This window comes from Aegilops tauschii, chromosome 3 (assembly GCF_002575655.3).
Source record: "Aegilops tauschii subsp. strangulata cultivar AL8/78 chromosome 3, Aet v6.0, whole genome shotgun sequence".
Lineage (NCBI taxonomy): Eukaryota > Viridiplantae > Streptophyta > Magnoliopsida > Poales > Poaceae > Aegilops > Aegilops tauschii.
This window is the reverse complement of record NC_053037.3, coordinates 365,184,048-365,195,326: the sequence shown is the minus strand read 5'-3', so window position 1 is coordinate 365,195,326 and position 11,279 is coordinate 365,184,048. Positions and strand designations below refer to the sequence as shown.

General features: G+C 43.0%; 2 protein-coding genes across 4 annotated transcripts; one reads left to right on the top strand and one right to left on the bottom strand.

The window, feature by feature from the left end:
- The first annotated feature begins 712 nt into the window (after window positions 1-712).
- Window positions 713-5,307, top strand: LOC120976748 (uncharacterized). Of its 3 annotated transcripts, none has more exons than XM_073510610.1 (7): window positions 713-798; window positions 897-963; window positions 2,654-2,719; window positions 2,812-3,279; window positions 3,364-3,419; window positions 3,492-3,582; window positions 4,075-5,307. In XM_073510610.1, exons 3-6 carry the CDS (start codon window positions 2,681-2,683, stop codon window positions 3,565-3,567), a joined length of 639 nt encoding a protein of 212 aa, XP_073366711.1. In that variant the 5' UTR covers window positions 713-798; window positions 897-963; window positions 2,654-2,680; the 3' UTR covers window positions 3,568-3,582; window positions 4,075-5,307. The 3 variants fall into 3 exon arrangements, with proteins under 3 accessions (XP_073366711.1, XP_040260020.1, XP_040260017.1); XM_040404086.3 differs by having other exon boundaries at window positions 1,417-2,719; XM_040404083.3 differs by having other exon boundaries at window positions 778-963.
- Window positions 5,308-6,120: 813 nt separating this feature from the next.
- LOC109732773 (uncharacterized) lies at window positions 6,121-8,557 on the bottom strand. Its single transcript, XM_020291963.4, has 5 exons — window positions 8,080-8,557; window positions 6,910-6,990; window positions 6,666-6,829; window positions 6,322-6,579; window positions 6,121-6,240 (listed from the first exon to the last, which is right to left on the bottom strand). Exons 1-4 carry the CDS (start codon window positions 8,387-8,389, stop codon window positions 6,325-6,327), a joined length of 810 nt encoding a protein of 269 aa, XP_020147552.4. The 5' UTR covers window positions 8,390-8,557; the 3' UTR covers window positions 6,121-6,240; window positions 6,322-6,324.
- Window positions 8,558-11,279: the final 2,722 nt, after the last annotated feature.

The following is an 11,279-nucleotide window of genomic DNA, read 5'->3' as shown; positions in this document are numbered from 1 at the left end:
GTTCGCAAATTCACCAAATGTTCGTGCTTTCCTATTTTCTAAATTGTCTTCATTTCTACCATAAAATGATCATCGTTTCAGAAAAATGTTTCTGTTTTTCAATGGTTGTCCAAATCTTCAAAATGCGTGCTATTTTACAAATTCAGAACATTTCTAGCATTTTTTTAAAGCTCGTGTCTTCTGTACTGAAAGCAATCGTGCTTTTGAAAAGAAATTGTTCACATCTTACAAGAAAAGATCCACAAAAGAAAAATTAATCCAATCTGCCGAGGTGACTAGGTCCAAAGTATTAACATTGCCATTGCACCAACAAATTACATCAGGCCTGGTGGAATGGGAATAATGCAGAGCTTCACATAGGAATTCTGCTGTTCCACAGGAGCATGAGCAGTTCGCTGAGTCGACAAAACAAGTATTGTGTTCTATTCAGGCCTAATGAACATGTAGCTATGTACGGCCCAGATACAGCCTGCCTACAGCCCAGTCGCGGAGAGTGGAGGTGACACTAGGACCAATTATCCCCTCCGGTAAATCTTTCACGCAACAGGACATATACCTGTCCTGTGGCTACTCGTTGAAACCTCGGACATTCTCTGTTCATCGACGGTGCATGCGGTGAATCTCACCGCCGAGGCCCACAGCGGGCGAGGCGCTCTTGTCTTCTCCTTCTGTGCATCTTATCCATTCCTCTCCTCCCCATTCTCTCTGGTAGCACTCTCAAATCCAACCCTCAGCGACGGCCATTAGAAGCTTGCCATGGAAGCTATGAAGACCGCCGCCGACTGACTCTTCCCCATGGTATTCCCTTCGCCGCCATTGTATTTTACTACTCTACTATGTTCCCTTCTCTTACTGCAAATTGGATGCTCTAATCCGGTTTCTCATGCTTCTTTTAGATCCACGATTTTTTCTGCCGACCCGCCTAGCAGTTCTTCTACCACCGGTCACCATCGTCTTCCTCAAGTATATATCTATTCCGTTCTGGTCTAATTTACTGTTAAGCTGGCTTTGAGGCACCAGTACATAATGTGGCTGAAACCCCTTGTGCCAGTGCTTTTGATTTTTTTATCCTTAGTATTGTGTCTGACTACCTAAGACATGGTGGTGTTTTAGTGTGGTCAGGCTTAATATCCTTTCTGTCCAAGGTAAACAAAATAGATGAGAGCGATGGATCTACCTAATAATTTACTTCAATTCCACAACCTTCCTATAAGCTGTGAATTATATATTATAGGAAAATGATAGTAGACATCCTGATCCACCTGCAGTTAGTCTTCTCATCACAAAATCCAAACTGTAGAACCCACTTGTCACCTATCATGTTTTCTTCCCCTTCCAACCCATACAGACTTGAGGATGATACTATACGTCAAGCCAGCTCTTTGTGATAGTGACATTCTCTCTCACTTGCGGCAGGTCCAGACAATGGCTTCTGTTCCAATTTCATCTAAGATCCTGCTTGATGCTATGTTAGCGAAGGTTGGCCTGCCAGGGGCCACCTACTCAGCAAGCCCAACAGATGGTTCCCATCTGCAAGTCACTGTTACCTTCTATCCAATCAAGATCAGGCTCAAGCGTTCACCTGTCAAGGTTTCCATTTCTACCTCGGAGCACCAAGATCTTGAGGAAGCTCAAGATTATGTAGCTGCAGCAGCAATTAAATACATGGATGCTTATGAGGGCGTGGTTCCAAAAGACTATAGTTATGATCAACTGAAGGCTGTGGAAAAAACAAATGCAGTGTTGTATCAGTAGCTTAAGGCAATGAAGAGGGACAACGCATGTCTGAGACAGAAGCTAAAAGAGAGCATTGGAAAAAACAAACTCCTGAGCAAAGGATCGGATGGATCCCTGGACACAGAACAGAGCGTCGCCAACAATCTTAAGCATTTGGTCAGTAGCAGGATGAGCCCAGGATCTGGTCCAGATGACCTGGAGCTTAACAATGTTCTTCTCAATGTAGAGGCCAACAGCGAACATCTTCAGCAGTGCACTAATGACACAATGGTTAACCTTCAGGAGACTGGCGTTTATCCATACGGTCAGGAACAGCCAATAGATGAAGATAAAGGTCTGTCAACCCAAGGCGATGGAAATCCACCGTCACACCTGGAACTAAGAACCTCATTTTATGATGAGGAGGTCTTTGACGACAAAGGGTGCTGCTCTGATGACTTCCGTGCCCTGCCTGAAGATCGCTTCTAATCTCATAAGGACCATCAGATCGCCATCATCATCGTTAGAGCCAGTCACTGTTCCCTACTAATATAGTTATCTATAACCATATGTCGTGTGTGTCTTATCGAACCATGGTACAATCAATGCGTCCGAATCTATCTATTTAGTTGTGATGGTCTGTATGTAAGTGTGCACCTGATAATGTAATCTACCATATCGAACCATATCCTATCGAACCATGGTACTCTCGGTTATGCAGCATATGCTGCCAAAGCTTGGTGCTTTGTCTATTTGTTTCGCTGCACGCTATTGTATTTGAATCGTGTGTTGAATTGCATTTCTATGCTTGCAAATTTACTTGAGCATTCTGCCTTTACTATCATACTTCTGTTACTTTGCTTACATAGGTCCCTGTGATTGCCTTTAAATAGTTTTAACCTGTGCTTTATTCCCATGCCACTGAAATTTTATATAGCCCCGTCCTGCGGACATTGCCAGCTCAATGGACGATGATGATTTCATAGTCAAGGGGCTTCCACAGGTTATGACTAGGCCATGTATATGCATCAACATTCTTTGTGTTACCGTATCCAGTTGACTTGATAAATTCTTTCGTCTTTCTATTGAATGCAGCTCTCTGCCATCTCTGTTACCATTAGCAGAAGGTATATGCTTGAACAGGCTATCAAGCGAATCCGCGCTACAATGCATGCATTTGAGCTAACTGATGATGATGACGCCACGGTGATGGCATCAGTGAAAATCGATCTACAACCTCACAGCAAAAGCATATTGCCAACCCAACAGGTGTTCTTTGGAGAATCAACTCAATTTGCCAGCGACGCTGTTGAATCAGCATGTTCTGCTGCTTTGTCCTATCTGTTGACGACGGGCATAATTACGATAGATGACTACAACTCAGCAGATCTGAATAATTGCCAGAGACAACTCAAAGCTGAGCAGTTCTGGTCATCAGAGCTATATGATCGTGTGGAGTCGTTTCAAAAACAGCTCAGCTCCTTGACTACAACAAAGAAGAGGCCTCGTTCAGAGAGTAATGATGATAGCACTCCAACAGCTAAATGTGTGAATAAATCAGAGGTAATCATTGCTTTGTTTTGCTCTCCGCTTGCGTTCCTCCAATACCACATACCATTTTACATACAATTACTCATTGACTTGTAGGATGGCCTCAACGACACTCCGGGTTCGCTGCCGCCAAACAAAGAAACATCAACCAAGTAACATGCCCTCCCTCCTGCTCTTTAGACTCATGCAATTATATAGATTACTCATGTCTATTGCTTTCCCAGTGAAACAGATCACAGCTCCAGCAAAGAAATAATATCTCAGCCTGTTGCCCGCAGAGCTTTACTCTTTAAAGACTAAATGCACGGATCACATGTAAGATAGCTTGTAGGATCATTTCCTGTATAGCATTCTCAAATGCACTGCCTAGACCTTGCTCGCCTTACATATAGTTCTGTGCTTATCCTTATAAGTTGCTGTACAAATCCCGGTCGTGCACTATTAAAATATGCACTTTCTTTTAGAATTCAGCATACCCTGCTTGTCATTAGCACTCTCTTTACAACATCTACATCTCTCTTTACAGAAGATTATCTGTTTCTTACTTTCCAATAGTGATCATCCTCATCCACCCATACTTCGTCTAGAAAATTATTAGAGCATTTCTTTGACAACGTAAAGCATCGGCAAAAAACATCAAAATGTAGCGTACTAACTTGGCGTTTGTTCCCTTATCTACTGTTTCATACATATATAACCAATGTCTTTCAGTGAGGTTTTTTTATCTGATATTGCATACTTCGATATCGCCTGTTGATGTGTCTTTGAATGTAAATGTCTAACTGCTATATCATCCCCAACATCCAGGGTGCGTAGACAGGACTAATGTTGCTCAAATGTGAGCATACGTGCACGTGTTCAAGGAGTTTTGCCCTCTGTCTATGCCTCAAGTCTCAATGATGGCTCTCCATATTATCGCTACCATGTCTTATTTGTTTTGTTTGCTCAGCAAATGTTTTGTTGTACAAGAATTAGACGACACTGGACCTGTATAATTATATCCTACTCATGCAGTTTATTATGTAAGTTTCGAATGATGTTATCTATTTCTATTAATATCATATCATGTATTGGAAACTCTTCTCTAAAGTAGTCCTGCTCTATGTGAACTTTTAAATGTTTCAGAGTTTTTTGTGTTAATCCTTGCAATGTTCCAGTGGTTCTATAAATATGCTATATGTAGGTACACCCATCACTTCCCACCTGCTAAAGTTATCTTTTACTAACTTTTTGTTTCTTGCTTCATTTCTTAGTGTTGTGTAGTCAGCTGTATTCCATAGAGAATTATTTCATATTCTGACAGTACTCCTATTCAAATTCCAGCGTTTGCCCATTTGACCATTTTTATAATGACTTTCTAACAATTTAAATGTATTAATATTGTACTCACAAGTTATTTGTATCTGGCCCAACAAAAACACATATTCCCTGTCCACAAAAAATAGTAAACGCATCTGCTTTTGGATAATGGCACCGTTATCTGTAAAACCAAAATTGAATAGCACTATTCATACATGCTACTGTGAAATGTTCTACCTTTTAGAGTTTTAAACGCTTGCTAAAGAAAAATGAGTGCCGCCTATTTTTTTTCCCGGCCTGCCTTCTCATGCTTCTTTTCCTCGCTAAGTCCATTGCTTCAGAGTACCCCTTTTCTCCTATGGGCCATCCGCCTTCTCAGGGCCGAGACGTTGGCCCTTTCCATCACACGCACCAACCATTCGTATTGTCCATGTATTCAAGTTCATAGGCATATATATTGACATACCATGTATAGTTTTTTTGCATACAATGAACTACCACTTTGTTTCAAGAAATTTATCTTACGTATTTGTCCTACTTCATACTAATTAATTGCTTGGAATTTATAAACGCTTACAGAATATGATGCCCTATTCCTAAAAAAGCAAAAAAAAAAATTCAGATACTCCTATTTTCCCACCTTCTTACACACATCGAACTCCATGGAAATTGGCCTTCATAAAAATCACATTCTTATTTTCCTTTATTATAGCTAAGCTGTTGTGATGTTCCACCCTAGGATGTTTGCTACTGGCAAAAACCATATCATGTGTTTTCGATATTCATGTTTTCTTTCGTGAGCTTTCAGTATATATGTGCAACCGAAACTTATTTGCCAATAACTCATTTGTTAATTCTTAAATTTTATTGTGTGTTGGCAGCAGAGTTGGTGCAGAACAATAAACTTAGCCATTAATTTATGAGAATTCTTTGCTTCACATGATACCATCTGTTCAATACTCTTACAACAAATCCGTAATAGCAAGGTCATATATAAGTAAAGAAATTACAGCTAAAATCACAATACGTCCTTCAAACTATTTATCGTGTCTCTTATGCCCCAAATTGCCATTGCATCTTCCTTCGTCAGATAAATAATGGAAACATCATGGTAAAACCGTGACCATACAAGCTACAGATCTTCATCCAAACAAAATGAACTGGGAATTAGCACATTGTTGCCCAAAAAATAGACCCGGTTCAGCTGCCAGGTCTTTTTTTTTGTGGGTAAAAGGAACAAGACTATGATGAGCAAAAACACAAAGACATGTGACATCAAAATAATGCTGGCCAACACAAATCCGGTCACAGAAACAGCAGCAAAGCAAGACCCCAGCTAGCAACACCTACAAGATTTATATCACTAAAATTTCTTCTCCTGGTGAAAGTTACTTCATGCCTTAAAACAAACAGCATTGGAGGCTTAGCAAACAGCGCACAGGTCACACATGGTTCACAATTTCAATCACCGTTCCATTACATGAACATCATGACAGATAGATCACTACCAAAAGGAATGCATACTGCCCCCCCCCCCCAACTCAGCACACTTGACTAGAGTCCATGCAACACCTAAACATAACTAGACATGGAACCATAACTAGACATAGGTATATATACATAGCCTTATGGAACACCTTAGATACACGTCCTTAAACGCTGCGTTGTAGACACCTGCACAAGTACAAACTTACTTACACCAGGCAATAAAATAGCAATCCTTGTACAAACTAAACGCACGGTGCATGTACAAACCTTCTAAATCTTGTGAACGGTGAATTCTGGTTTCCCTTTGCAAGCTCGAACAGAGAAAACACATATTTCCCCTTTTGTCAGCTTCGCTTCCTTTGCAAAGTCACTCCAGTTATGTGTTATGGCGGCCCTGTTGTCCACGCCATTAATAAGGCGAACACGTCTTGCACACCGACCAACTGATAGCTTGATCTTCACCCCATCAACTGGAGTGGTAATGAAATCCACCAGATACTCTTTAGTGAAGGAAGTAGAGAAGTACTACAAAAACACATCAGAGCTATAGTCAAATGATATGACAGGCTAATACGCTGATGCGAATGTAAGTACACTCAAAAAAGTCATACCATTCTCTGCCCAGCCTTGGTAAAGGTTTTGTTCATCTCACACACGTAGTGGCCAATAGCAGGCTTAACTGACTTAATATAGTGGCTGAGACGCTTCCGAGCACACATTGACATCTTCAAATTCTTTGAATACATCCATCTACCATTAGAGTCTGGATTATAGCCTGCAACCAAAACCAAACAGATTGATTTGATTCAGCCAACGAACAGCAGAATCAGTTAATCATGAGCAAGCAACGCTTACCAACTGTGTAATGTTTAGGACGGTCACACACGGACATGCATACCTTCCAAGGCTTCTTTACCTTCATCCGCTTATGCACTCCTACATAATTGAACAAGCCAGGAAATTATAAGTGCAAAGGATAACAATAACTGGCACGGTTATATGCAAGTTAGGCTGTGAATTTAAAAAAGCATTCCAAACAAAAGTAACCCAAGACAGGATAGTTTCATCATTGCTGAACAAATAAAATAGCAGAGATGGTATTTCTCTTATGATGTTGTTGATCATATGGAGATGTATAACATCATGCCAGCACAGGTTGATCATTCGTCGCCTTCACGATGCTATACATCTGTCACCCAAACAATAAAATACATACTATACATATACATACATCCTCCAATTTCCATAAATTATAACAAATAGTCTTCAGCCAAGAACAGAGCTGGGAGCAACAAAAACGATACAATTAATCAAAGCATAAACCTAAGAATAGGTCGCAATGTTACATAGTGTTCAAAGAATGTTCATCCGCTACTTTTGCAGCCTAAAAACATTCTCTGTAGTCTACTCTCCTCCATTTGTTGCCTATCCCAGCAAGTACATGGCATGAGGGTTGAATAATGAATATATGTGGCTAAAAAGACAGAGAGTTGAGGCATCTTAAAATATAAAAAGGAAACCTATACAATAAATGTGATGAAAGCCACCAAACTGATACTTCCATCACAAACTGTATCGCAAATTGAGATCATATAACCACTGTTAACGAATTGGACCTAAAATCATACTTCCATCACACACTATATTGCAAATTAAGATCATGTAACCACCATTAGCAAATCGGACCTAAAATCGTGTCGGCCAGTTCGGTCGTACATATCTTTAATACCAGATTTTGAGAATAACAATAAGCTAATAACCACACCAAAGTACTGCATGCCTTTCTTCTGCTTTATACAAACTGAATTTCTCTAAAATCCTCACAATTCCTGTCAAAGCTCCTGCCTTGAAAGTGAAAGCTTTCATGCCTTTCTTCAACTTTATATAAACTAAATTTCTCTCAAATCCTCATAGTTCATGTCCGACCTCCTCCCTTGAAAGTGAAAGCTTTCAGTTCTAGAATTTGTGGCTCTAAGTACATGCAATGAAACTCCAGGATACTGAGATGCACGTGTGAAAAAGTACCTTTAGAAGAGGTGGTATGTGCACCTCCATCAAAGCTCCTGTATGAATCTTCGTCAGAGCTCGTGTATACACCTTCATCAGAGCTGGTGTATACGCTTTCATCTGAGCTGGTGTCCCCGCCTTCATCAGAGCTTATGTGCCTTTCTTCATCAGAGCTGATGTACATCACTTCATCGGAGCTCATACGCATTCCTTCATCAGAGGAGCTATCAGCACACCCATCTGAGCTGCTATTCGAGTGTTCATCAGACCTACTGTCAGTGCTTCCATCAGAGTTGATGTCCATAGGATCGGTTCGAGATCCCCTCATGATCCCCCGTCGCAGGAACCTACAAAATGATGGATCTTCAATCAAAACAATGCCGCCATTGAAATAACCACGGCGATTTACTTCCCTATGGGCACATCCGTAGATATAAATAAATACAACTCGAGATCTATCATGGCTAAAAAAGGAGACAGGAGGGGTGGAAATCGACACATAAATAGCGGAGACGCAAGTTCCAGATAAATCAAAGCTAAATCCAAACATGCAGACAAATCCAAAATCAGAACAGAGCAGAAATCGCACCGGGCGGTGGCTTCGGAGACGCCTCTGACGACGAACTGAAGAGACGAGGAAGAAAGGGGATACACAGGCTCGCTGGATCCACTCGCTGCCGCTTCATATTCGGCTCTTCACGGGCCACGACTGTCGCTATTCGTGGGCCGGGGTACATAACATTGGCCCATCGAAATACTTATCTCCATATAAAGAGAACAAAAAGGTGTTTCTTTCTTTTTTCCTTTTGTTACTCACAAGAAAAGGTCTTTCTTTTCCTTCATGTAAAAAAACAAACATTTGCAAGGCACGGTTCTGTTCTTCCATTTACTATTACATCTACTTCAATTCCTCTTACAGAAGCCAGTATTCATTTATTCAAAGAGCATCGTTATTTCATATTTGTGGCATAACTAAAAAGGTTATTTACCTTTCTGCAAGACATTGGCCATCCTACATGACTTAGTGCATCATTTCCAACCTACTATACTTACTGCATATAATATATGAGCTATTCTTTTCGAACAATAATATGTTAACGCACACTCTTACAACGATTGGCTTACACTCGGCCTTTGCGCCATTGGCGCAACGGGTCATCTAGTAGCATGAAAGGATCAACTACAACAAGCTTGGAAAAATTGAATAACACGTAAACAATCTGCCAGAAATATTTTATAGCAAAAGTAGAGCAAGATTGAGTCATGCTATGGCACTCCATAATTGCAAATAAGGGCAGGAATGGATCAATTACAACAATAGCTACAAAACATCCTTACTGAACATCTCCAAAATATGCATGGATCTCTCTGTAGCATCAAGTTTACATGGCAAGAAAATAACAGCAGACAAAGACTTGGAGAAATCACTAAGTCCCTGAAATCAGAAACATTACGGGGTCTAGTTTGCATGCTTGTGCTAGTCACCACAGAGGTCACAAAAATACATGGCATACGCCACTGGAAAGATGGCATGGCATACAACAAAACACATGTACAACTCATGCCCAAAAGATGCACAGATAAAATGATACAAAAATAACAAATCACCAAGTTCTGATAAGTAACAGCAGTTAACAACAACTAGCACTCTTGCAACGATGATTTGGGCATCAAGATGGACTCAAATGAACATGGTGCAATTTAACAAAATGTAGAGCATCACGATACGAACAATTCGATACATTACACGCGCGAAACGGAACTATATGCATGAAGTTATGATAGGTCAAACATGCTCACATAATGCAAGAAACTGGGGACTTGTAGAAATCAACCTCGAGGGGGGCGAAGTCAACGCGGGCGGCAGTGACTCCGGTGGTCGGGGCAGTCCGGCGAGGCACGAGGGAAGGCGGAGGAGGCCGGGGACGGGCTCTGCAGAGGGAGAGAGCTCTGAGAGAGAGAGAGAAGCAAGAGGGAGAGGGACCTCGGGGAGGCGCGGGCTCGCCGGAACGGCGGCGGCGCCGGCGCGACGCTCGCCGACGGTGGCGAGGCGGCGGGGCGGAGGCACTGGAGGCGGCGGCGAGGCGTCGGGGAAGGAGGCGAGCGCTGGCGGCGGCAGGCCTGGGCGTCTCGAGCCCCGATGGGCCTGGCGGGCCAGCCCCTGGCCCGGGCGGGCCGCGGCGGCGGGGAGTGGGCAGGGGGCGCGCTGGGACGCGTGGCCGCCCCTGGTTGGCTCCAGGCCGCTGGGTGGCGGCGCTGGCCAGTGGGAACGCGCCACATGGCAGCGGGGAGGTGGCCGGCGCCGGATTTCGAGGAGGGAGGCGGCGGCTGGGCTGAGGAGGTGGCGGCTGGAGGCGCGGAAAACGGGGGGGGGGGGGGTTGGTGGAGGCCAAAAATGGCATGTGGGGGTGTATAAATAGGGAAAGGGGGGGGGGTTAGGATTAGGGTTAGGAGGGGTTTTTAGAGCGTCTCAGAGCCTTCGGAGCTCTCCGATCGTGATCGGGCGACTCCGAACGCGAGGCGAGGTTTAGTGAGCTGGACTTGGACTGTGGGAGAGGAGAGGGAGAGACCCGGCGACGTTTTCGGAGACCGAAATGTCCGACGAAGGTACCGGCAACGGTACCGCTATGAGTTCAACGGTTGGGCTATCGAACGGACTCCGAATGCGACGAAATTTGACAGGCGGTCTGTCGGTGCTATACCAAGGCCACTCGGCAAATACCGACCCATTCCGAGAATCGTTTAACACCCGCACACGAAAAGAGGCAAAAGGGGGCGCCGGGGAACATAGGAGTACCGGATTGCAAAACGGACAACGGGGAAAATGCTCGGATGCATGAGACGAACACGTATGCAAATGCGATGCACATGATGACATGATATGAAATGCAGATGATGACATGGAAAAATGCAACACACAAGCAAATGACATGGCAATGACGACGAATAACTGGGTGACACCTGGCGCATCGGATCCAGGGCGTTACAACACTCCTCCACTAACAAGAGATCTCGTCCCGAGATCTTAGGACCGAGACGGAAGGAAAAAGGGAAGAGGTGAAATAAGAACCAAAACAGTGAGGATGAACAAAGTCAAGAACACTCGAGAAGAAAAGAGGAATGTTGAATGAGACAAGAAGCAAAAGCTCAAGGAATAAGCCTGAATTCGAAACCACTCCGGTTAGACAAGATAAGAAACGAATAAGACTGAAAGGATT

Coding starts and splice junctions, on each gene's coding strand:
- LOC120976748 (XM_040404083.3), top strand. CDS start 796: ATGGTATTCCCTTCGCCGCCATTGTATTTTACTACTCTACTATGTTCC. Junction 964..2,653: donor GTCACCATCGTCTTCCTCAA/GTATATATCTAT, acceptor AATTTTATATAG/CCCCGTCCTGCGGACATTGC. Junction 2,720..2,811: donor TAGTCAAGGGGCTTCCACAG/GTTATGACTAGG, acceptor TATTGAATGCAG/CTCTCTGCCATCTCTGTTAC.
- LOC109732773 (XM_020291963.4), bottom strand. CDS start 8,389: ATGAGGGGATCTCGAACCGATCCTATGGACATCAACTCTGATGGAAGC. Junction 6,991..8,079: donor ACATACCACCTCTTCTAAAG/GTACTTTTTCAC, acceptor TCAATTATGTAG/GAGTGCATAAGCGGATGAAG. Junction 6,580..6,665: donor CCAAGGCTGGGCAGAGAATG/GTATGACTTTTT, acceptor GTGTTTTTGTAG/TACTTCTCTACTTCCTTCAC.